The sequence below is a fragment of the Musca domestica genome, unplaced genomic scaffold, assembly GCF_030504385.1.
Source record: "Musca domestica strain aabys unplaced genomic scaffold, Musca_domestica.polishedcontigs.V.1.1 7, whole genome shotgun sequence".
Classification (NCBI taxonomy): Eukaryota; Metazoa; Arthropoda; class Insecta; order Diptera; family Muscidae; genus Musca; species Musca domestica.
Window position 1 is genome coordinate 5,310,049 of NW_026712383.1, and position 21,650 is coordinate 5,331,698.

Sequence of the window (21,650 nt, forward strand, 5' to 3'; positions counted from 1 at the left end):
AGAGCTGCAGCCGCTCGCTATATACCTGCTGGTCGAATACCCGAGATAAGACCAAACTTCCCAGCAGAGGCAGCGAGATTAGCAAACGAGCGTGATGATCTCCGTCGTACCAACCCTACTGATCCTAGAATCAGTGATTTGACAGTGGAAGTCAACCGGTTGGTACAGGAGCATAAGAGGAAAAAGTGGCTAGACCATCTGAAGTGCTGCAACATTGGAACCGATATGAGTAAGCTGTGGATAACGGTTAAGTCGCTCTCGAACCCTGGAAAAAAGGATGATAGGACCTCAGTCACTTTTAACGACGTAACGGTGACTGATCCGAAGAGGTGCGCGGAATATTTTAACCGACAATTTGTCGAGCACCCCGAGAGTGATAGGGCGAAGCGAAGAGTACTACGTCGTATCAGATCTCTTCCCGCCGAGGAGGAACCACCACAGTTTACGATGGGTGATGTTGCAAATGTCATCCGTAACGCTAAGTCATCCAAAGCGTTGGGCCCGGACGGAATCTCAATGGTAATGTTGAAGCAGCTGGATACGCCGGGAGTCGAGTACTTAACAAAAGTTCTCAATTTGTCGCTAGCCACCCACATAGTGCCTGAAACCTGGAAAATGGGCCGGGTGGTCCCGCTACTGAAGCCAGGCAAGGATGCCAGTAAAGGCGAATCGTACAGGCCGATTTCGCTTTTGTCGCCAGTAGCAAAGACTCTTGAGGCTTTACTCCTCCCCAGCATTAGAGGAAGCTATGCAGTTGCCAACCACCAGCATGGATTCCGTCCACAACATAGTACCACAACAGCATTACACGCCATTTCCACACATATTAGTAGAGGACTAAACCAGAACAGGCCGTGTGACAGAACAGTGTTGGTAGCCCTTGACCTATCAAGGCATTTGATACGGTCAATCATGCCACACTGTTTGAGGACGTACAGAGAACTACCCTCCGGCCAAGTTTGAAACGTTGGATAATCAACTATATGTGTGGACGCCAGTCGTACGTGGAATTCCGGAACAAGAAGTCCAAAGCCCGTAGAGTGAAACAGGGAGTTCCCCAAGGTGGGGTGATATCTCCGGAACTGTTTAACCTCTACCTTTCCGGAATTCCTCGCCCTCCAGACGGCATTGAGATCGTAACGTATGCGGATGATTGTACGATCATGGCGTCGGGTCCAGTGGTCGATGACATATGCGAAAGGTTGAACCCCTATCTCGCGGAGCTTGCCGCATACTTCCACGCGAGGAATATGAAAATATCCGCCACGAAATCAACGGCCACACTCTTTACCACATGGTCTGCGGAGATGAGAACACAGCTGAATGTTCAGGTCGAGGGGAATTTAATACCGACCACGAACTACCCCAAGATTCTTGGGGTAACGTTCGACAGCATGTTCAAGTCGTCCGCGCAAGCCACAGCTATCTGCGACAAGATGAAAAGTAGGAACAAGGTCCTCAAGGCGCTAGCCGGCAGCTCTTGGGGTGCGGACAAAGAAACCTTGTTGACCTCTTATAACGCGATAGGTCGGTCTGTGGTCAACTATGCGGCTCCAGTGTGGTCTGCGAATACTAGTGCTACGCAGTGGAAGAATATCCAGACCTGCCAGAACGCTGCCCTGAGAACTGCGACAGGGTGCCTCCTCATGACACCAGTGGACCATCTACATGAGGAGGCGAAAGTCCTTCCCTTACGTCAGCATAATCATATGCTTTCGTTGCAGTACCTGCTTGGGTGTTACCGTGAGAGCCATCCCAACCATCATATGGTGGATAACTCTCCCCCACCCAGGCGTGTCAGGAAGGACATACATGATCTAGAGAGGGAGGTCCAGCGCTACAAGAGAGAGCCTCTAGATCAAGAAGCCTATCAGGCAGGTCTGAGTGGCATTCACACCGATGCAGTCGCGGATGCTATTAGCAGTTATAAAGTGAATGCCGTCCTCGGAGTCCACCCCCCATCCATTGCAGCCGAAGAACGTCAGCTGCCCAGACAAACCAGGGTAGTTTTGGCGCAATTACGTTCAGGATGGTGTAGTCGCCTCAATTCGTATTGGGCACGAATTGATGAAGATGTGCGTGACGCCTGCCCGGCGTGTGATACAGGCCCGCACAATACGCTACACCTTTTTAATTGCTCAGCCAAACCTACCCAACTCACTCCAGAGGATCTCTGGCTACAGCCCGTTAAAGTAGCCGAATTTCTAAACCTGGAGCTGGAACCAGATTAGCAGAACACAAACACACACATGTACTACTGCTACAACAACAACAACAACAACTAATGTTACTTTCTTCTGCTTTCATGAACTTCCCCTGAGCTTGGCTCCCGAAAAAAATCTTAAAAATGAAATCATAAATTTTCATAACATCAACAATGTTGCCATATTGCACATGCTGTGAAAATCTCCGCAATATGCCACCTAGGCACGCATAATGGCATCATAAATGCCGTTGCTGTTTACTTTGGTGTTTTTATTGCAAATCGAAGCAATAAAAGAATGGCAGCAGCAAAGAAATAACATTTTTACGATTTACAAAAAAAACACAACGCCGGAGCAAGCATCATAAACTGTTACATCAGATATTATTGGATACATTATTTTTTATGCCAATTTTCTTTGGTAACATCTTATTTTTCTTGGTTGCTTTGTTGTGGGCCTTTTTTTCTTGTTAATAAGTTATTGTGTTAATAAGGCGAGATGGAATTTTCAAAGAGACGACGGAAAGAAAGAAAATCTTTTGAAATTTGGAAAGTCAAAATATTTTTAAATAATCGAATATTGGCTGAGGGTATACATATGTCGGCGAAACCGACCGATACTTTTTACTTGTTAATACCAATTTCAGATAATGAAATAACATGTCTTGTTTTCAAAAGACAAATAGGAAATAGCTCAATTTGCCCTGTTCATATGGGGTCTCACGCGATTTTTTTGGAGTTGCAAACAAAGTGAATAATTTTACATTCCCTACACTTCGAAATAAACTTGATAATCGGTATTGATTCGCCAGTACGTAGGGCGCATAGATAACTCTATGAATATTGGGTATTATTTTGTTAAAAAGAAAACGAATATTAATCTAAACATAAATATATTCACACAAGTGTGGACCTCTTCTATTCAAATCTACAAATCCACACACATTATTAATAAACATCACTAATTGTAATTATCAAAATATGAATTATTAATAAAGATTATCATTTGAACAACGATCATGATGGCCATGTTGATGATTATCTCATCGATAGTTAATGATCATTAACATTTATTTAAAAGAAAAGACGGCCCCTATGAATATTTGCTGCTCATCACATTTTGTTTCTGTTGTTGATTGTTATCGGCCCGAAAGAAGTGTGTTTATTTTTGGCTTAACACGCTCAAGTGTTGTGCGTTTAGTTTGTACGCGCTTATTTACTTTTGTTAACACATTATGATTCAGCTGTGGCGAGTGCTGGTCTTCTGTGTGAACTATGGCAAGTGGTCCTGTGGCGCAATGGATAACGCGTCTGACTACGGATCAGAAGATTCCAGGTTCGACTCCTGGCAGGATCGAATTAAATTTTTTGTAATTTTATTTATTATTTTACGTAAAGACATACATTATATATAGAAATATAGAAGGCTTTTAGTTAAAATTTACAAATATTAATTATAAAATAAATGAAAAATAAAAAATATAAATGAAACATAAAATAAACAAAAATTAAAAAAATTAAATAAACAAAAATTAAAATAAAAAATAAAATAAATAAAAATTAAAAAATAAGATAAATAAAAATGAACAAAATATAATATAAATAAAAACAATAAAATTAATATAAATAAAAAATAAAATAAATAAAAAAATAATATAATAAAAATTGAAAAAATAAAATAACTAAGATTAAAAAAAAACAAGTAAAAAAGCTGTAAGTTCGCCCGGGCCTGCAGAAACAGATAGATTATTTTTAAATTTATCTGCAGGAACAGATTTTGTTTCTATAACCGCTCGAGGCTTAATGAGAACGAAAGGCTTATTAGATTCTGCAGTAACAGAAGCTTCCCTTAACGGTTCTGCCGAACGTGGAGACGATAACGTTTGCTTATTAGTGTTATCAGTAGAAATTACAGGAATAGTATTAGCTATTGTACTGGACGAGTTAACAACAATTGCAGGCGCTAAGAATTGAGAAGCTATAGGTACGGTTTTAGAAGATTGCATTTCGACCGGAACATTTCCTGTAACAATTTCAATAGTTTTATCATCAATAGAGGGTGGGATGTCCGAGCCAAAAGATTTGGCAGCGTTGTGTGGCTGAGCCACAGCTGGTGAATTTAAACGGATCAAATCATCACCAGGTACAAAAACTGAGGATTTCTTTCGTTTCGGAGATCCATCCAGGAATTGAAAATTATTAAACTTTTTTTCAAAATGCTGAAGCTTTAAAAATGCTTCGTCGAAAACCTTCTTCAAAGCTGCTAATTCAGTTTTGGACTCTTTGAAGTGGGTATAAAATGCGAAAGTTTAAAAAAATCGGCAATTCGGTCTTAGGCTGTAGTATCCATTACGAAATTTGTTACAATTCAGGTGAATGATGTCGCCAAACTCATCAAAATAACGAATATCGGGAGGTACCGTTATATGGGGGCTCTATGCCGACGTATACCTGAACATGAAATTTTTTGGCATCGGCCGTAGTACCCATTACGAACTTTTAATACGAAATTTGAAACAATTCTGGAGAATAATGTCATTAAAATAAAATATGGAATTAAGGGAGGTACCGTTATATGAGGGCTATACGAAGACGTGGAACTGCATACGAAATTTTTAACCATAGGCTGTATTACCCATTACAAACTTCGAATACGAAATTTGAAACAATTCGGGTGAATTATCTCGCTAAAATCATCAAAATACCGAATATCGGGAGTTACCGTTATATGGGGGCTATACGAAAACGTGGAACGACATAACCCATTTACGAGCTTAACTTGTCTATTGGCAAAAATACACATGTGTGCAAAATTTAAGACTTCTATCTCAATTAGTTCGAAGACAGACACCAACCCAGACGAACAAAGCTAACGCTGATGCAGAATATATATATATATATATATATATATATATATATATATATATATATATATATATATATATATATATATATATATATATACTTTGTTGGGTCTATCATGAATATTTCGAGGAGTTACAAACGGAATGAAAAAGCTAATAGAATGGTGGAGGGTATAAAAATATGGATAATATCAAAGAAAATACCAAATATTTAGAGGCATCGCCTTATGAGCGGTATGGAAAATAATGAGCGCATACCAGAAGCGTCTATTACTAATTAAACATAGCGAATTTTAAACGATTCGCTTGAAAAAATTTGCTAAAGTGCCGAAACATGAGATCCTATAGCAAAACGTGAGTCTCTATAGGCAATGATCTGCCACAGAAGCTAGATCCCATTACGAATCCTCAGTACCGAATTTTAATAATTCTGCAAGAGTGTAGTAGTTCTGCAAAAGTGTCTAAAATCATCAGAATACCGAATATTGGCAAGGACCAAAACATGACGGACGTACATCACTTTTTTATTCTGATCAAGAATATATATATTTTTTGGGTCTAACATGAGGATTTCGAGAAGTTACAAACGGAATGATGAAGATAACATACACCTCAAACTATGGCAGAGGTTATTAAAAACCCACGACTAAAAATATTTAACTACGAATATTCTTGGAGCTTGCTTGTGCGTGACAGAATTGCATGTGGGTCTTCAAAAGTATACAATCTCATATTTACCCATACCAAGTGGTCCTGTGGCGCAATGGATAACGCGTCTGACTACGGATCAGAAGATTCCAGGTTCGACTCCTGGCAGGATCGAAATGCTTTTTTACTCAAAATTAATTTAAAATGGAATAATAAAAAAGAGAAACTAGTTTTGATTTTTTTATAACCTACACAATGAGGAATATATAATTATAGTTAAACGCTTCGATAGTGTAGAAAATGTGCCTGAATTCGAATATTTCTGCTAATAATCTTCTTAATGTTTTGTTTTCGAAACTATTATTTTATATGAAATAATATGGAAACAAGAAACAAGAGCAGCAAAGTTCGGCCGGGGCGAACTTTTAATGCCCTCCACCATTTCAAAGGAACTTGAAAATTTTCAGAAAAAACTCCGAAATGAAAACCTTTATATGGGGACTATACGAAGACGTGGACCTGCATACGAAATTTGTTGTCATAGGCTGTAGTGCCCATTACGAACTTCAAATACGACATTTGTCACAATTCCGGTAAATAATGTCGCTAAAATCATGAAAATAACGATTTTCGGGAGGTACGTTCATATGGGGGCTATACCAAGACGTGGACCTGTATACCAAATTTTTTGCCATAAGAATCTTCCAGTACGATCCATTAGGACCTCCCGGTGAATAATGTTGCTAAAATCATCAAAATACCGAATATCGGGAGGTATATGGGAGCTTTACGAAGACTTCGACCTGCACTCAAAAATCTTTTTCATAGGCTGTGGACCTATAAGAACTTCAAATACGAAATTTGAAACAATTCCGGTAAATAATGTCGCTAAAATCATTAAAATACCGATTATCGGGATGTACAGTTGTATGGGTGCTATACGAAAAAGTGGACCGACATGGCCCATTTACGAACCTGCCTACTGGTAAACTATGCATGTATGCAAAATTTTAGCCTTCTATGTCAATTCGTTCGAAAGATAGCTTAATTACAAAAGACAGACGGACAGACAGACCGATATCACTAGAGAACCCATATAATACGGTGCTTCCTATGTGAATTCTCAATATGTTTAACAAAATTTGTTTATTCGTAGAAATTCCCAAATGTTTTGAAGACTATGTCAATTGCCTTGACAAACGTGCCCATTTCAGTCCTGGGGACAAGTAAAAAATAGCTTTCTTTACCGAGACCATCGGAAACAGTAACAATGTGTCCCTGATGCTTTACACACACGAATTCATGATGGAACATTGCGCAAAGTACATTTCAAAAAGTCTAAGCAGAGATCTTAGCGATCGAGAAGCTAACTGAATTGTTTGAAACACATAAAACGGAAATAACTTATCCCGTGACTGTTTGAATAGCCAAAAACGAGCAAAACATTCAAAATGTTTTTAAAAATCTTTTTTTGTGGCTAAAAAAAATAATCAAGGATAATGACAAAACTCAAGATCCACACTCTGACATAGTATCATACTTTTTTCTCATGGTCTCATACTAGTTCCTAGAGGAACCTTTGAAAATGAAATCAATCTGCCTGAAATCCATTCACAACCCAAAATCTATTCATAAATCCATAAATCACTGCAAAGCAAAATCGAATGTTTTTAAATTTTACATAATCGAAAGCCCGAGGTCATCCAGAATAGTAGGCTGCATACAACTTTCCATATGAGAATTGTAAAATTGTGAAAAACGATTAATGGTAAAAAACGGCGCACAATTTAAATTTTTAGTTTAGGTTAGATTTCAGGATGCGCCTCTACAGTAGAGTCAGAAGCAGATTCACCCGGAGACCATCGGTCCACTGTGTCCATCCTCAGAAACGAAAGCTTCGCCAACCATGATATGCTTTTAGCAGGATTATAATAGAATCTACGTCAGAGAAGAACCTACCGAACAGTCTATGACCAGCATTTTCGTTTCGAAATAGATGTGATTTTTTCCTTAATGGGACAACGTATTTTATTCAGAATCTCAATGTTTGTTAAGATAAGAAATTAGAGACTATGGGACATCTTGCTTGCCATTGAACCAAAACTTGTTATTGGCTAGCTATCATTTGTCACTTCGTTAAAGTCTGAACTGGCAATGACATAAAAGAAATGTTAAATTTCCTTATGTTTTACGAGAAAGTCTCTCAACATGGCAGGAATTTGCAAGCTAAACATGAGATCGTGTTTTGTTATTATCAAAATATTTTGAATCGCAACAATCGAATTTCAATTTGTCGTTCTTTTATTCGCAATGAGCAATGCCACTGTCGTGTTTGTTTATGTCTTTCAGTTCCTGGTACTATTTTTTCCTTGTTCCTCATTTAGATTATAAAATCTGTATAGAAATATATTTTCTTTCTCAAAACTGCCTGTCTTTTCAATCCTCTCTAGCCACAAAAAAAATTGTTAATGACCAAGTACAAACATTAGATGAGAATTACATACCGGCTATGATTCAGGTTAGTTAATTGTTTAAATTGCACCAACTTATGGTAAAGGATTAAGTCAACATTATTTCGAAAAATATAATCCAGAGTAAATTTCATACGGCGACACTACAAAGTTCTTTCAAACCTGATTCTAAATGGATGTAGATGTCAAATTGTTTCAGATTTTGGGATTCTGATTTTTCTAATTGTAAGTATTTCAGAGTTTGAAAAACTATAAACATAATTCTTAATATCTGCCTAATATTTTCACAGAAAAGGTGTTGTATCTTGTATTGAATTTTCTTTGAGGTTAGGACTGATGCATCTTTACAAATAAATATATTCTTTGGAAAGCAGTTATCTAAAAACACCATAGAGATGCATTTATCAAAAACAAAAATAAACATTAATTAAATTTCTTCACCCTTCTCTTTTTTTGTTTTCTCTCAATCCACAAATAAAATCTTAACACCACCACAAACTGGACGTTATTTATTTTGTTAATACCACACCTATCGGGGGGCATATCCAACGAAACGAAGAAGAAACACACTGAAAAAAGTAAACATAATTCAGTGTTGTTCTAAAGTAAACGAATGGTAAAACGATGACATTTGGGGGGGTTTACGACAAATAGTAGAGCGTATGCAAACAAAACGGAATGTGACAAAAACAAATTGTAATGATAGTCAAAGGTTTATTGGGGAGAGAGGTCAACATTTTATGCAGAGCTGAGAAACAGACACACAACAACAATATGGATATGCTTATTGTTATCAGTGGTGGTGGCAAGCAAGCCACTGTCCAAATAAGGTAAAAAGGACCACAAGGTGCAAAATCATAACGCTGTAAAAACCAAGAGAACAGAAGAGAGCACATTACAAGTGTAAAGAGAGAGAGAGAGAGAGCCTTGCACACATATCAAAAAGGACACAAATTCCCTACATAACCACCGACATATGGCACGAACAGCTCTCCCAAAAAAATAATAATCACAAAATTTGGCAACTCTTTTCTTTTTTGTGCTTGGAGGGGGCACACAAACAGATGTTCGTCATATCGGACTTACCTCTTGTATTCTTTGTTGCTGTTGTTGTCGTTGTAATGCGATTGAATTTGTAAATTAATCCTCCTCTCCAACATAAAAAATGATTTATGATATTAACTTCAGGTTTTGACACATTCTTGTCTATTAATAAGATTTCGTTGTTGTGATTTTCTTATTTTGCCCAAACAAGATCTTGACAGATGTTGGGGCACTATACACATTTCATTTCTCTCACTCAGAGACAAAAGTAAAAAACACACACAGAGAGGCACGCTGCGTAAAACCCCACATTAAATGCCACAAACACATATATACTTCAGTTGATATTTGCTGCTGCTTTGCGGCTGCTACTGTCGCCGTGCTCTGCTGCAGTCACAGTCGTCGCCGTCGGCGCAATTTTATGTTGTTTGTTTGTTGGTTTGTTTATGTACTATGCAGCCCCCACAAAAGATTCAGCGCAAGGAGGGGCAGGCAGGCCCACATAAATAAATTTTGTTGTTAATGTAAATAAAATAACAATTTTATGCACTGTTATTACTTTTTTCCAACATTTCTCACTTTATTTTAGTAAATGAAAAAAACAAAAACCAATTCGGCACTTTTCTCAGCTATTGCTTGGAAAAATAATTCTATATCTCATGTACTTTTCACCATATTTTTCACTTTCCACTGCTTTCACAAACTCCCTTTGGGCTTTTGTCGTTGTTTCTTTTTTTATTATTAAATTTGGAGCAACCTATCTTTCTTACTTTTATTTTTTCTTCTCGACGCACACCAAATTTTTCACTAACTTGTTTTTCGCAAAACAAAATAGGTATAACACTAGTTTCTCGCTGTGTTTTATTTATTTCCTTCCAAATATATGAAGTTTTTGATTTCAAAACAATTCTACACTAATTTTTTGCAAAAATTATTGTTGTTATTCTTCTCTTTTTTGTTGGTGTATTTTGCTGTCTTGGTTTTTCACTCTCTGCTTGCAGAAAAATTTGCAGCCCGCGCCCGCTACACCGACTTCGAACTGTATTCAATTAACGACGACACGCATTTATCCGTTCACGTGCGTTCGCGAAAGAGTCTTCTCAGATTTGATGATTGTATTGTTTGTTGTAATGCCAGAACAACAAAGGCGGGGCAGCGAGTAACGGCGTCATGTGTTATATTTTATTCCGCCGGCACATTTGTTCTTGGTCAGAGGAGTTGTTTTTGTAACGCCGTTGAGAAGATATACGGGAGTTGTGCAAATTGTTTTTATTTCAAATAACAAATTTTAGCACAGCTTTTATGTTTTATTTAAATATGTTTTATTTACATTTTTGATGTTTTAATAAAATTTTTGATGTCTAGCGTTGACAAAGGACAATGGAACTGAGTTCATGCACAGACCGTTTTTCGTATTTTTCGTTTAATTTAATACAAATTTTGATTGTTTTTCATCATTTATTTGCAATGCCAAACATTTTTGTCTTTCTATAGAGTAAATAAGACAGTCTACTAAGTATATATTTGGTAGTAGAATACAACTCTTATTCAAAAGAAAATTTGCTCTGTTCCATTTATATACAAGAAGCTTTAATTTATTCAAGAATTTACTCCAAATATGTTCTTTTACAAAAAGAAAAAAAAAATAGCAGCAAAACAGTATCGTGTCTGCAAGTTTTTCGAAAATTTCCATTTGTAATAGCAGAGAAATAAAGCAATAATTTGTAAAACTCAGTTGTAATTAAATAATATTATTTGATATTTTTACTCATTTTTTGACATGGTAGAATTAAGAAGTTAAATATCCATGCGTTCACAATTTGTTTCCAAATTGTCAAAATTTATATTTATAAATAGATGTATATGCTTGTTTGAAAAGCCTTTACCTTCTTAATGTTACCATGCAAAATAAGTTAAAAGCCACGAAACATGAATGAAAAGGATTTTTTTAAAAAGTGATTCAAACTGACAAAAATTCCATGGAAAAATCTTAATACATTTAAGCTGGAAATACATAAAGCGCTTATTTGGCTGGCTTAAGTCATCGGCTGACTTCTTCGTAGATGAATAAAGGAGTTTTAGGTTGACTTAGTTCGATTTTGACCCTAGGCTCCTTTGTTCATTTCCAAAGAAGCCAGACGATGACTTAAGCCAGCCAAATATGCCCTTTATGTATTTCCACCCTAAACTCCTTTGTTCATCTACGAAGAAGCCAGCCGATGACTTAAGTCAGCCAAATATGCTCTTTATGTATTTCCAGCCTTAATGCGCTGTCCCATAGCTGCTGGGACAATGAACTGTCAAACCGATTTTGGAATTGAAAATGTTGAATGAAAAATAATTAAAATTTGTAAAAATTGTTGAAAAATTCGTATTGTAACAACCTCTGATTTGCGTCGTATAAAAAAAATACATTTAAAAATCCATTTTAAAAATTTGTACACATCATTGTTCCAAAGTGTTGATGCATCTACCTATATTCTTCTACCATGGTTTCATTTAATTATTGACATTGAACATTTTTCGTTTTTATTTTTCAAAACAATAATTGTCGATCAGCTTCTTTTTGAAGGAGTAGGAGTACGTTTACACTACTAAATCCACTCGATTTTAAATGTACATTCCATTGCGTCCATGGTAGAAGAATACAGGTAGTTGCTTTGACACAGCTGCTGGGACAATGAAATGTCAAACTGATTTTGTGATTAAAAATGTTTAATAAAAAATTATTGAAAATTACAAAAGTTGTTGAAAAATGCATATTATAACAAGCTCCGATTTGCATCGTATAAGAAAATATTTAAAAATCTATTTATCTTTGACAAAACATTTTAAAATTTTTGACATATCAATGTTCCCAAGCGTTGATGCATCTATCTATATTCTTTTACCATGATAGCGTCACGTAAATCGTGTTCATAAATCCAGTGGATAAAGAACAAAGGAATTCTAGGTTGACTTAGCTCAATATTGGCCCATAATCTATACTTGTTCACCCTACACTCTTTTGTTATACCCTCCACATTCTATGGAGGGTATATTAACTTTGTCATTCCGTTTGTAACTCCTCGAAATGATTTCAGCGACATAATTTACCGGCATCGTTTCAAATTTCGTGTTGGGAGATCTTAATGGTTACTACAACCTATGGAAAAAAATTTCGTATGCAGGTCCACGTCTTCGTATAGCCCCTATATAACGGTACCTCCCGATATTCGGCATTTTCATGATTTTAGCGACATTATTTACCGGAATTATTTCAAATTTCGTATTTGAAGTTCGTAATAGGTGCTACAGCCTATGACAACATTTTTCGTAAGCAGGTCCACGTCTTCGTATAGTCACCATATAACATTTTTCATTTAAGTGGTAGTTTCCGGAAGTTTTTGAAATTTTTTAAGTTCCTTCCAAAGGGTGGAGGGTATTAAAAGTTCGGCCGGGCCTGCTTTTTTACTTGTTATTTTATGAAGATGCCACTCGATGTCTTATGGTGAGAATACATTCAAAGCTTTTTCGACTGGCTTAAAGGTGAGAATACATAAAACGCTTTTCTGACTGGTGGAGGAACGAAGGAGTTTTAGGTTGACTTAGTTCGATTTTTGGTCAGCCGATGACTTAAGCCAGTCAAATAAGCGTTTTATGTATTCTCACCTTAAGTCAACGGCTGGATTCTTCATAAAAGAACTAAGGAGTTTAAGGTTGACTTAGTTCGACTTTTACTCTGCGCCCCTTCGTTCTTTTACGAAAAAGGCAGCCGATGACTTAAACCAGTCGAAAAAGCGTTGTATGTATTCTCTATTCAGAGCAAAACTGAAGCAAAGATAAAAGGAAAAGAACTTAAGAGAGTCCTTTTGTACAAATATGTAAGTAAAACTTTCTTTAACAACTCACACTTCTACAGGTTTTCTAATCTTTTTGTTTTTTTTATTCTTTTCATTGCTCTAATATTACCATATTTACACTAAATAAAGCGATTTTCTTAATTCACCAAATAAATCGGTTCTTAAGAAGCTAAAACAAAAATCATAGAAATAAAATTGCAGATTTGAAAAAATTCCGATTGGAGTCTGTGATATGGTTGTACATTGAACCTGGTTCTAAAAAGGAATCTTAACATTTCATTAATTTTTACGCATTTTTCTATTTATAAACTCAAAAAGACATTCCAATTTTCTTTCAATTTTTAATGCATTGAGATTTGTTTATGATATTTTTAACCGAACGGTACTATTCAGCAATGCATTGTCTTCTAAAAAATGAATATCATATTAAATCTAATCGAAATTAATAATGTCCAGTGCTTTAGAAGGGTAGGGGCAACCATACATTTAAATAAATAATGGGTTCTCTTTATAGCACATTTTCATTTTATTTATGATTAATATATTAGCAAATAAATAAAGTACAAAACTTCACACATAGAAAATTCACAATTTCATGGAAATAACGAAATCTTTTATAATTTAATAACAATAAAATAAAAAGATATATCATACCTATTGAGGCATTTTAATTAATTAAATATTCGTTTTAACACTTCAAACCTTTTGTATCCTTTGCGGAGAATTAATTTGTTAAATTTGTGAACATACAAAAATGGGATATGAAATCGAAAGAAAAATTAAACTCCCGTAACTGAATCATAGTATGCATCATAATCACACGAATCCGACGACGAAATATCATCATAATCACTTTTATCTGATTTTTCATCATCGTCGTCATCTTCGTCTTCATCATCATCGGCAGTTTTGGGTTTCATTTTTTTCATTATACGTGCCTTATAACGGGCATATGCCTCACCATAACGATCCACATCACAGCTATCTACATCTTGACAAAAGTTCTCCTCTTCGGGATCAATAGAATGTACATAGGGATCTTTGTAGGCGTTATAATAATTGTCATCATCGCTAGATGAACTGTAAAAATGATCGTTTTTCTCTTCTTCATCATCGTCTCCTGAAAAATACAAAAATGCATATGAATTTACCGTTAATTGTAAACATTTATAAAATCTTTTATTCTTACCAAAGACAAACTTATCCAAACCCCTTGCCAAATTCGAGGCATCATCATCGTCGTCTTCTTCATCAAAATCACGATCGCTATTCATGGCCAAATCATCATCTTCATCTGGGTATTCATTGGCAAAGTAGTTTTCTTGATTCGAATCTTCCGAATCATATTCCTCATTGTCATCATCGTCGTTATTATAACGATCTTCGTATATGAAATCATCAAATGGCCGAACACTGTAATAATAAAATAATACAAACAATTTTAAAATATTAGAATATAAATTGTTATAGTAATGCAATGAGAATATTAATAGGAGAATTGTCCTCAGTGAGAATATAATCTGAAATCCTCTTCACTGAGAATCAACTAAATTAAAATAAAACAAAAATTTAAATATATGTCCAGGATGGACCAAAAAGAGTCCACCGGATGAATATGCATCTCCCTGACTAGATTACTCTAGGGAAAACTACATGTATGGCAAGAAAGGCTTTAAAGTCTCCATGCCCAGAGAATAAAGGATGAAACAAGTATTTCTAAAAGGAGTGACAAAGTCAAATAAATATGCATTTTATGGGAGGGCCTAGACTAAATAGGTTAAAACGTCCTGAAAATTTACGTTTGTAAATTTGATGCTTACAGTGGTTCTGTTATAATTATTCAAACTCTTGACCCTCTATGGAGTGAGTTCTGAAGGAATGGGCCAATATTGTCCATTTCATATCAGACCTTAATATGGTCTGGTTGAGAGAAATATTTAGATATAGAAAATTGTAAAAAATCGTGACTTGTTTCATAAGATATGACAGATAAAAGTATTAAAAATTGTCCACCTTTGTGGGGAAGGTACCAGAAGTTTGCAGCTATATAACAGGTGTTGTGTTAGCAAAAATGTTTGTATGTGTGAAATTTGAAGAGAGTTAAATGCTTATATGTTTTACTTTGAGAGTTTGGTTTCTCAAAATTTTGAACCCTATGTGGAGGAGGTACCAGAAGAAATGGTCCGATCTCTACTATCTTTTTAACAAATGCCAAGTCTGAAGGGAATCCGATGTTAATTCTGCGTTTTCTAAGCTCCATGGATATTCAAAATGTTGACCCTTTGTGGGGAAGGTACCAGAAGGAGAGGACTGATATATCCCATCTTCACAACAGATCTTGTGTTAGTAGAAATAATGGAATGTGTAAAATATAAAGAGAACTTGATGCTTATTTCGGATTTTATAAACGTTATGGTTATTCAAAAATTTGACGCTTTGTGGGCGATATACCGCCTTTATAACAGATCCACTGTTGATAGAAATATTCAGATGTGCCAAGTCTAAATGGAATCGGACATTTATTTTGCGTTTTTTTCGACCTTTTGTTTGTGAGGTACCAGAAGGAGTGCACCGATATATTCCATCTTAACCCCAGACATTGGGTTAATAAAATTATTGGGATGTGTGAAATTTGAAGACAATCGGATTCTTACATCACATTTCATAAGAGTTGTAATAATAAATATTTTGAAACTTTGTGGGGGAGGTACTTGATGAAATGGACCGATATTTTCCATTTTCATTCCTTGACTGTATCAGTATGAATGCCACAGCCTAAGTACTGCCGGCTAGCAGCGTGAGGGTATTTTTCCTACGCAGATAGCTTAGGATCTTGGGGTAGTTCGTGGTCGGTATTATATTTTCTGGACCTGCATCATTCCGCTGTTCTCATCACCGCAGACAATGCCGTTGATTTAGTGGCGTATAGGCAGCAAGCCCCCCGAGGTAGGTGTTTCATCTAACACATGTGTCATCAACACGGGGCCTGACGCCATGTTCGTACAATCATGCGGATACTTTATGATATCTTTGCCGTCGGGAGGGCTAGGAATTCCCGAACGGTAGAGGCTAAACAGTCCCGGAGATATCACCTCACCTTGTGGGACTCTAAGCTTCATTCTACGGGGTTTGGACTTCTTGTTGCGGAATTCCCCGTACGACTGGCGTTCACACATATAATTGAGTATCAAACGTTCCAAACATCATTAAACAGTGTGTCGTGGTTGAATACATCGAATGACTTTGATAGGTCAAGGGCTACCAACACTGATATGTGTGGATATGGCGTGCAATGCTGTTATGGACGGAGTCCGTATTGATAGTTGACAACTGGATAGCTTCTTCTGATGCTGGGAAGGAGTAAAGCCACAAGAGTCTTAGCTACTACCGACAAAAGCAAAATTGGCGTGTATGATTCGTCTTGGCTGGCTTCCCTGCTTGGCTTCAATAGGGGGACCACCCTACCCATTTTCCGATGTTCTAGGAACAGCATGGTTGGCTAGCGACAGGCTAAGAACTTTTATCAGGTACTCAACTTGTTTATCAGGTACCCAGTTGTTTCAATATTACTATTGATATTTCGTTCGGGCCCAATGCTTGGAATGACTTATCGTTTCGGATGACATCTGCAACATCACACATTGTAAACTGTGATGGTGCCTCCTCGACGGGTAGAAATCTGATACGACGTAGTACTCTTCGCTTCGTCCTATCATGCTAGGGGGGCTCGACAAACTGTCGTTTAAAATATACTTCGCACCTCTTCGGATCAGTCACCGTTATATTTTGGTTAAAGTGACATATCAGGTTTTCCCACAGCTTACTTATATCGGTTCCTATGTTGCAACACTTCAGATGGTCTAGCCACTTTTTCCGCTTATGCTCTTGTACCATCCGGTTGACAGCCACTGTCATTTCACTAACAGAACATCAATTCTTTGAAGCGAAGTTTGGTGAATTTACTGAATTCTGGTCAGTGAGCTTTCCCATTAGGGTAAACATGCCTCGCCAACATTTTCAATTCTTCGCGCTCCACGGTAATTTCCCTCTACAAATGCTCTCATACTAATTTCTTGGAACTGCCCGTTGTTTCACAACCATACACAGAAACAAAGGACAGACTTTCACAACCCAGCTCCCAAGAAATTAGTCAAGTCAATCCCACAAAGAAGAAGATTCTATGTACCGGATTGACCCGAAGGAACTGCCTTCGACCAGGGGCCGTCAACCCAGCATACACATGTTCGTTTTTCGTCCATTTTCTGATGTGGGAGCAACATTAACCAAAATGTTTGATCCGTATTCTTTTGGTGCGAACTGGGATCGAGACTTACCCCTGACCATGGTTCTGCTTCGTTTGTCGTAATCGCATCCATCATAGTTCGGCCTCGGTGAGATGCCGATCTTTGATGACATTTGCGATCGGCTAAACGCTTACATAGTTGATTTAACAGACTTGTTCACTGTGAGGAATATGAAGATATCCGCCACTAAATAGACGGCCACACTTTTCACCACATGGACTGTGGAGATGAGACTTTCTTTGAGTGTACAGGTCGAAGGTGTTGTCATTTCGACCACTTCCCCAAGGTCTATGTGGTCACATTCGATAGAATTTTCAAATCGACCGCGCACACCATAGCTATCTGCGATAAGAGTAGAAGTAGGAACCTTATTGACCTCTTACAATGCGATAGGCCGGTCTGTGGTAAACTATGCGGCGTCGGTGTGATCCACGCAGTGGAAAATTATTCAGTCCTGCCAGAACCGCAACAGTTTGCCTCCTCATGACACCCCTCGTCCGAGCATGGAAGGATGTAGAGAGAATACTGTTCTAGGAGACCATCCACCTCCCCCTCCCTCCATCGCAGCTGAAAAGCGAGAGCGAAACCAGAGTTGTTTTGGATGGTCCGTTCCCTATTGGGCTCGGACTGACAGCGATGTGCAGAACATTTGCCCAACTTGTGGTCCAAGTGACACGCTGCACCTATTTTGCTGTCCAGCCCAACCTACTCACCTAACTCCAGTATCATTGTGGACCCAAACCGTACAGAACCCGAACACAGCAGTATGAGCTGCTACAACAACAAAATAGTCAAGTGGCAAAGCTTCTTAACAGACTGATCCCACTTACTCCGGGCAAAGAACGAGGGCATTAAATATTTTTTTTTTAAATTACGAAAACTAAAAATAACTTGGTTTAAAAAACAAAAAAACTTCAAATTTCCATTCGAAAAAATAAAACAACTAGGTTTTGCTTTTGTTTTTGCGCTAATGGTTTAGGCTTATTTTATTTTCAAAATTAATATTTATTTTTCTTAAATTGGCTTAAAGAGAGAGAGAGAGAGAGAAAGGGAGAGTTTTACAGTATTTATATTTTATTTTAAGGAATTTCTTGACAGTTTCTTTTTTGGTTTTTAAACCAAGTTGTTGTTATTATAATAATAATAATAGTTTACCGGTTTTCTTATTCTTACAAGTATTTATAATATACGTAAAAAATATAGTAGTCATATAAAATATAAATCAACTAATAATATTTATACTTTAATTGATAATTACAAAAGCAACTTGTTTCAATTGTACAAAATAACGTATGGTAGAAAAAATAATTATATCTGGTTTTGTTGATTATAACTAAATATATTATTTGTATTATTATTGTATATTTTTGTGTGCTCTTGTCTATGTGAAGTAGAGTCTAGAGAAGGTAGAGCTTTGCTAGGAAAAAGGAGCAAGATAGAGAGGATATTTCTTTGTTTCTAAAGAATGTTTTTAAAAGATTGTGTGGAAATGTGTGTGTGTGGGTGAATGAAAAAAGCAACAACAACGACAAACAAAACAACAAAAAAAAAAAAAAAAACAAACCATACAAATTATGGAATTAAAAAGTGGCTAAGATATGAGACCAAATTTTTGAAAATCAATATTACATGAAACGAATGCAAGTTTTCGTGCAAATGATGACCAAAAAGGAGAAAAACAAATTCTATGATAACAAGAAATCCATGAAGACATATATAAGAAACCAAAAGCTTTTGATCTATAATGACAATGGACAAATTAGAATATAGGTAACCAATTAAAAAAAAAAAAACACTCAAGAAACAATTTTCAAAATACTTTCTTTTAATCCTTGTGCAATGTTTTCTTGGAACTTCTGTTGCATCGGTGATGATGTTTGAATTGGGTGCATATATGTTGATGATCTGTGCCGTAGATGTGGTTTTAAAGTCAAATCGAATTCATACAATAAAACGGAAGTATTGCAGAACCATTCTACCAATAAAAATAATTGCCGTTGTCGTTGTTGTTGCTGTATTCATAAATCTCGTTGTAATAATTAAATGGATATTGTAGCCTTGTAACGTTGCGAAGAAAACACACACAAATGAGTTCGGATTTTTTTTTGGGGTTGTTATAAAAATAAGAAAGAAAACACAAAAAGTATTTCGGTTTAAATGTGTTGTAATTCAAATAGAGTGAGAGAAAAAAAAAAAACAATCTAAAAAATATTGTTCCCAAAAAAAGAATAGGTATTATATTTATTCTTGGAGCCTAACACAACTTGGGAAAACTACAATTTTAATATTTAAAAAGTTTTGAATCTTGACCTTCGGTAACATAATTTTCTTTACCTCTCGCTGATTCTCATTTTTTGTACGAAAAACTGTAAATTAAACAACTCTGAAAACCGCTCAAGGTTTAAAAATGGGTAAATAATGTGTATATCCGAATATACTTTAATTGTGGGTTAAAACAATTGTCTGTCTTCCAAAAATATTCAAAAAGAAAATTACAAAAACTAAATTTTTAAACTACAAATCAATACTCTTCATGGTAACAAAAAAAAATAAATTCCGCTTGGAACCAACATCGATGTACGTATCTTTTTTTACTATTATTATATGTGATTTTTAAATCACATTCTTTCTTTGGGAATATATTGTGAAACCTTTTTCAAATATTTTTTTTGTTATTAAGAAACCTAACAAAACTAAATACATGTATGTAAATATGTAGGAATTTATAAACAAAAATAATAACTACATACTAAACGATGACAATATACTAGGAGGGAGGGAGGGAAGAGATAGTAAAAATGTGGGTAATTAAAATATTTATAGAGAATTATTTCCACAAGGAAACGAAAGTAGAAAACGTAGAGGGGAGGAAGGGAGGGAGGGAGGGTAGGTGGAGGCGTACTTGTGTAATGATATTCTATTCTTTAAATATAACGATTTGTAACCATAAACATATCGATATGTAAAACCAACCTGAGATAATTCTCATCCAGTAAATCTACATAGTCGGCGTGTTGTTCACTATCCGGTATATACAAATCGTATACATAACCTGTATCCGAATCTGAGGGCATGGCCAGTGATGGTGCAACACAACTAGTTGTGGCGGCCCCAGCGGCTGCAGCTGATGTTGAGGCCTCGGCCGCCACATTCGCTTTCACCCCAGCAGCTGGCGAAAATGTTGCCAAAGGCAATAGGGATTTTTGTGTTTCAACAGTCTTATTATCAATTGTTTGTTGTTTTTCTATATCAACAATGGTTATTTCTTTGGACTTCTCGTCGGCATTGTTTTCGTTGTCATCCACAGTGGTCCGTAGACAGTTGACAACGCGAAAACGCTGCTCTTGAAGGTTTTTACGCATTTCCTGGCGTGCCTTCTCCGTGATGTTGCTAGGTTTGCGTGTTTTGCGTAGTACCAATTCTTTGGCCTCATCCTTGGAGAGTCGTGCAAATTGTGTCGTTGCCGTATCATCCTGTAGAAATGCTCTTGTAAATACCAATGTGAAATACTTTTACATTATTTTTCGATTACCTGTTCATTAATGGTTCCAGCAAATTTCAGTAGCGTGGATAGCTCTTCTTTGTTGGTCAATGCTGTCGCACCTCCACCATCAGCCTCGTTTTCTAAGCGTCTTCTTTTGCTATTCAAGACAAAGGCCGACAAAGGCTCCTCATCGATGCGACGCTTTACACGTATTACAGCTGGCATTATTTTTATGTATTTCAATGAGGAGCAAAGGAAGTTTAAAGAAATAATTTAATATAAATTCTTTTTTGGTTTTTTTTTTAATATATTTTCTGCAGTTTCGAATTTTAGACGCCGATTAAAAACCTCCTTTTAGCATATGCATAAAGTGGCAGGGCAGCACGACAAATTTGAAACTAGGCATCTATAAATCGATATGACGGCGTCAAGTTTTTTATGGCGACATCCAATGAGTGATTTTAATGTTTAAGGCCGATTATTACATCTATCCGGCAAATAAAAATAAGATGTTTTCGGACAAATAAATTGTGTTTCGTTCTCACAAATTTTATTTTAATATAAACTGTCCGATAACCAAAAGGTCTGGCCATCTTCCCTATAAGGTAAAATTTATTGAATTTATATTTTATGGTAATAGCGGTAAAATGTATTCAAATATGGTTGGTTCCAGAACTGTAAGAAAAAAAAATTTTAATATGACAAGCGATTTTTCCTTTATGATATCGAAAAAAAAAAAATGCAAAACTACTAGATTCTTGCAGATACTGGGACAAACAATATTTTTTTA

The 21,650-nt window shown here is 36.3% G+C and overlaps 2 protein-coding genes and 2 non-coding genes across 5 annotated transcripts in view; 2 read left to right on the forward strand and 2 right to left on the reverse strand.

Annotated features, from left to right (window-relative positions):
• The window catches only part of LOC101901317 (GTPase-activating protein CdGAPr), a 220,957-nt gene extending 210,590 nt beyond the window's left edge, over window positions 1–10,367 (reverse strand). For both annotated transcript variants that reach the window (XM_059130256.1, XM_059130257.1), the window contains exon 1: window positions 9,273–10,367. The gene's annotated coding sequence lies outside the window, so the exon portion shown is untranslated. The remainder of the gene's footprint in view (window positions 1–9,272) is intronic.
• Window positions 3,488–3,560, forward strand: TRNAR-ACG (transfer RNA arginine (anticodon ACG)). The gene has a single exon. It is a non-coding gene; the product is annotated as a tRNA-Arg (tRNA).
• Window positions 5,817–5,889, forward strand: TRNAR-ACG (transfer RNA arginine (anticodon ACG)). Its single transcript has one exon. It is a non-coding gene; the product is annotated as a tRNA-Arg (tRNA).
• A 3,207-nt stretch (window positions 10,368–13,574) lies between the features above and the next one.
• LOC101896464 (probable RNA polymerase II nuclear localization protein SLC7A6OS) lies at window positions 13,575–21,251 on the reverse strand. The gene is made up of 4 exons (XM_005184700.4): window positions 20,909–21,251; window positions 20,350–20,849; window positions 14,262–14,485; window positions 13,575–14,192 (listed from the first exon to the last, which is right to left on the reverse strand). The coding sequence occupies exons 1-4, from the start codon at window positions 21,083–21,085 to the stop codon at window positions 13,852–13,854; spliced, it is 1,242 nt and encodes a 413-aa protein (XP_005184757.1). The 5' UTR covers window positions 21,086–21,251; the 3' UTR covers window positions 13,575–13,851.
• Window positions 21,252–21,650: the final 399 nt, after the last annotated feature.

What these genes read in the sequence shown, in the direction of transcription:
- LOC101896464 (XM_005184700.4), bottom strand. Translation starts at nt 21,085, where the DNA reads ATGCCAGCTGTAATACGTGTAAAGCGTCGCATCGATGAGGAGCCTTTG. An exon ending in CTGGATGAGAATTATCTCAG is followed by an intron (nt 14,486 to 20,349) that starts GTTGGTTTTACA and finishes TTATTATTACAG; the next exon opens with TGTTCGGCCATTTGATGATT. An exon ending in TTTGGATAAGTTTGTCTTTG is followed by an intron (nt 14,193 to 14,261) that starts GTAAGAATAAAA and finishes TGTATTTTTCAG; the next exon opens with GAGACGATGATGAAGAAGAG.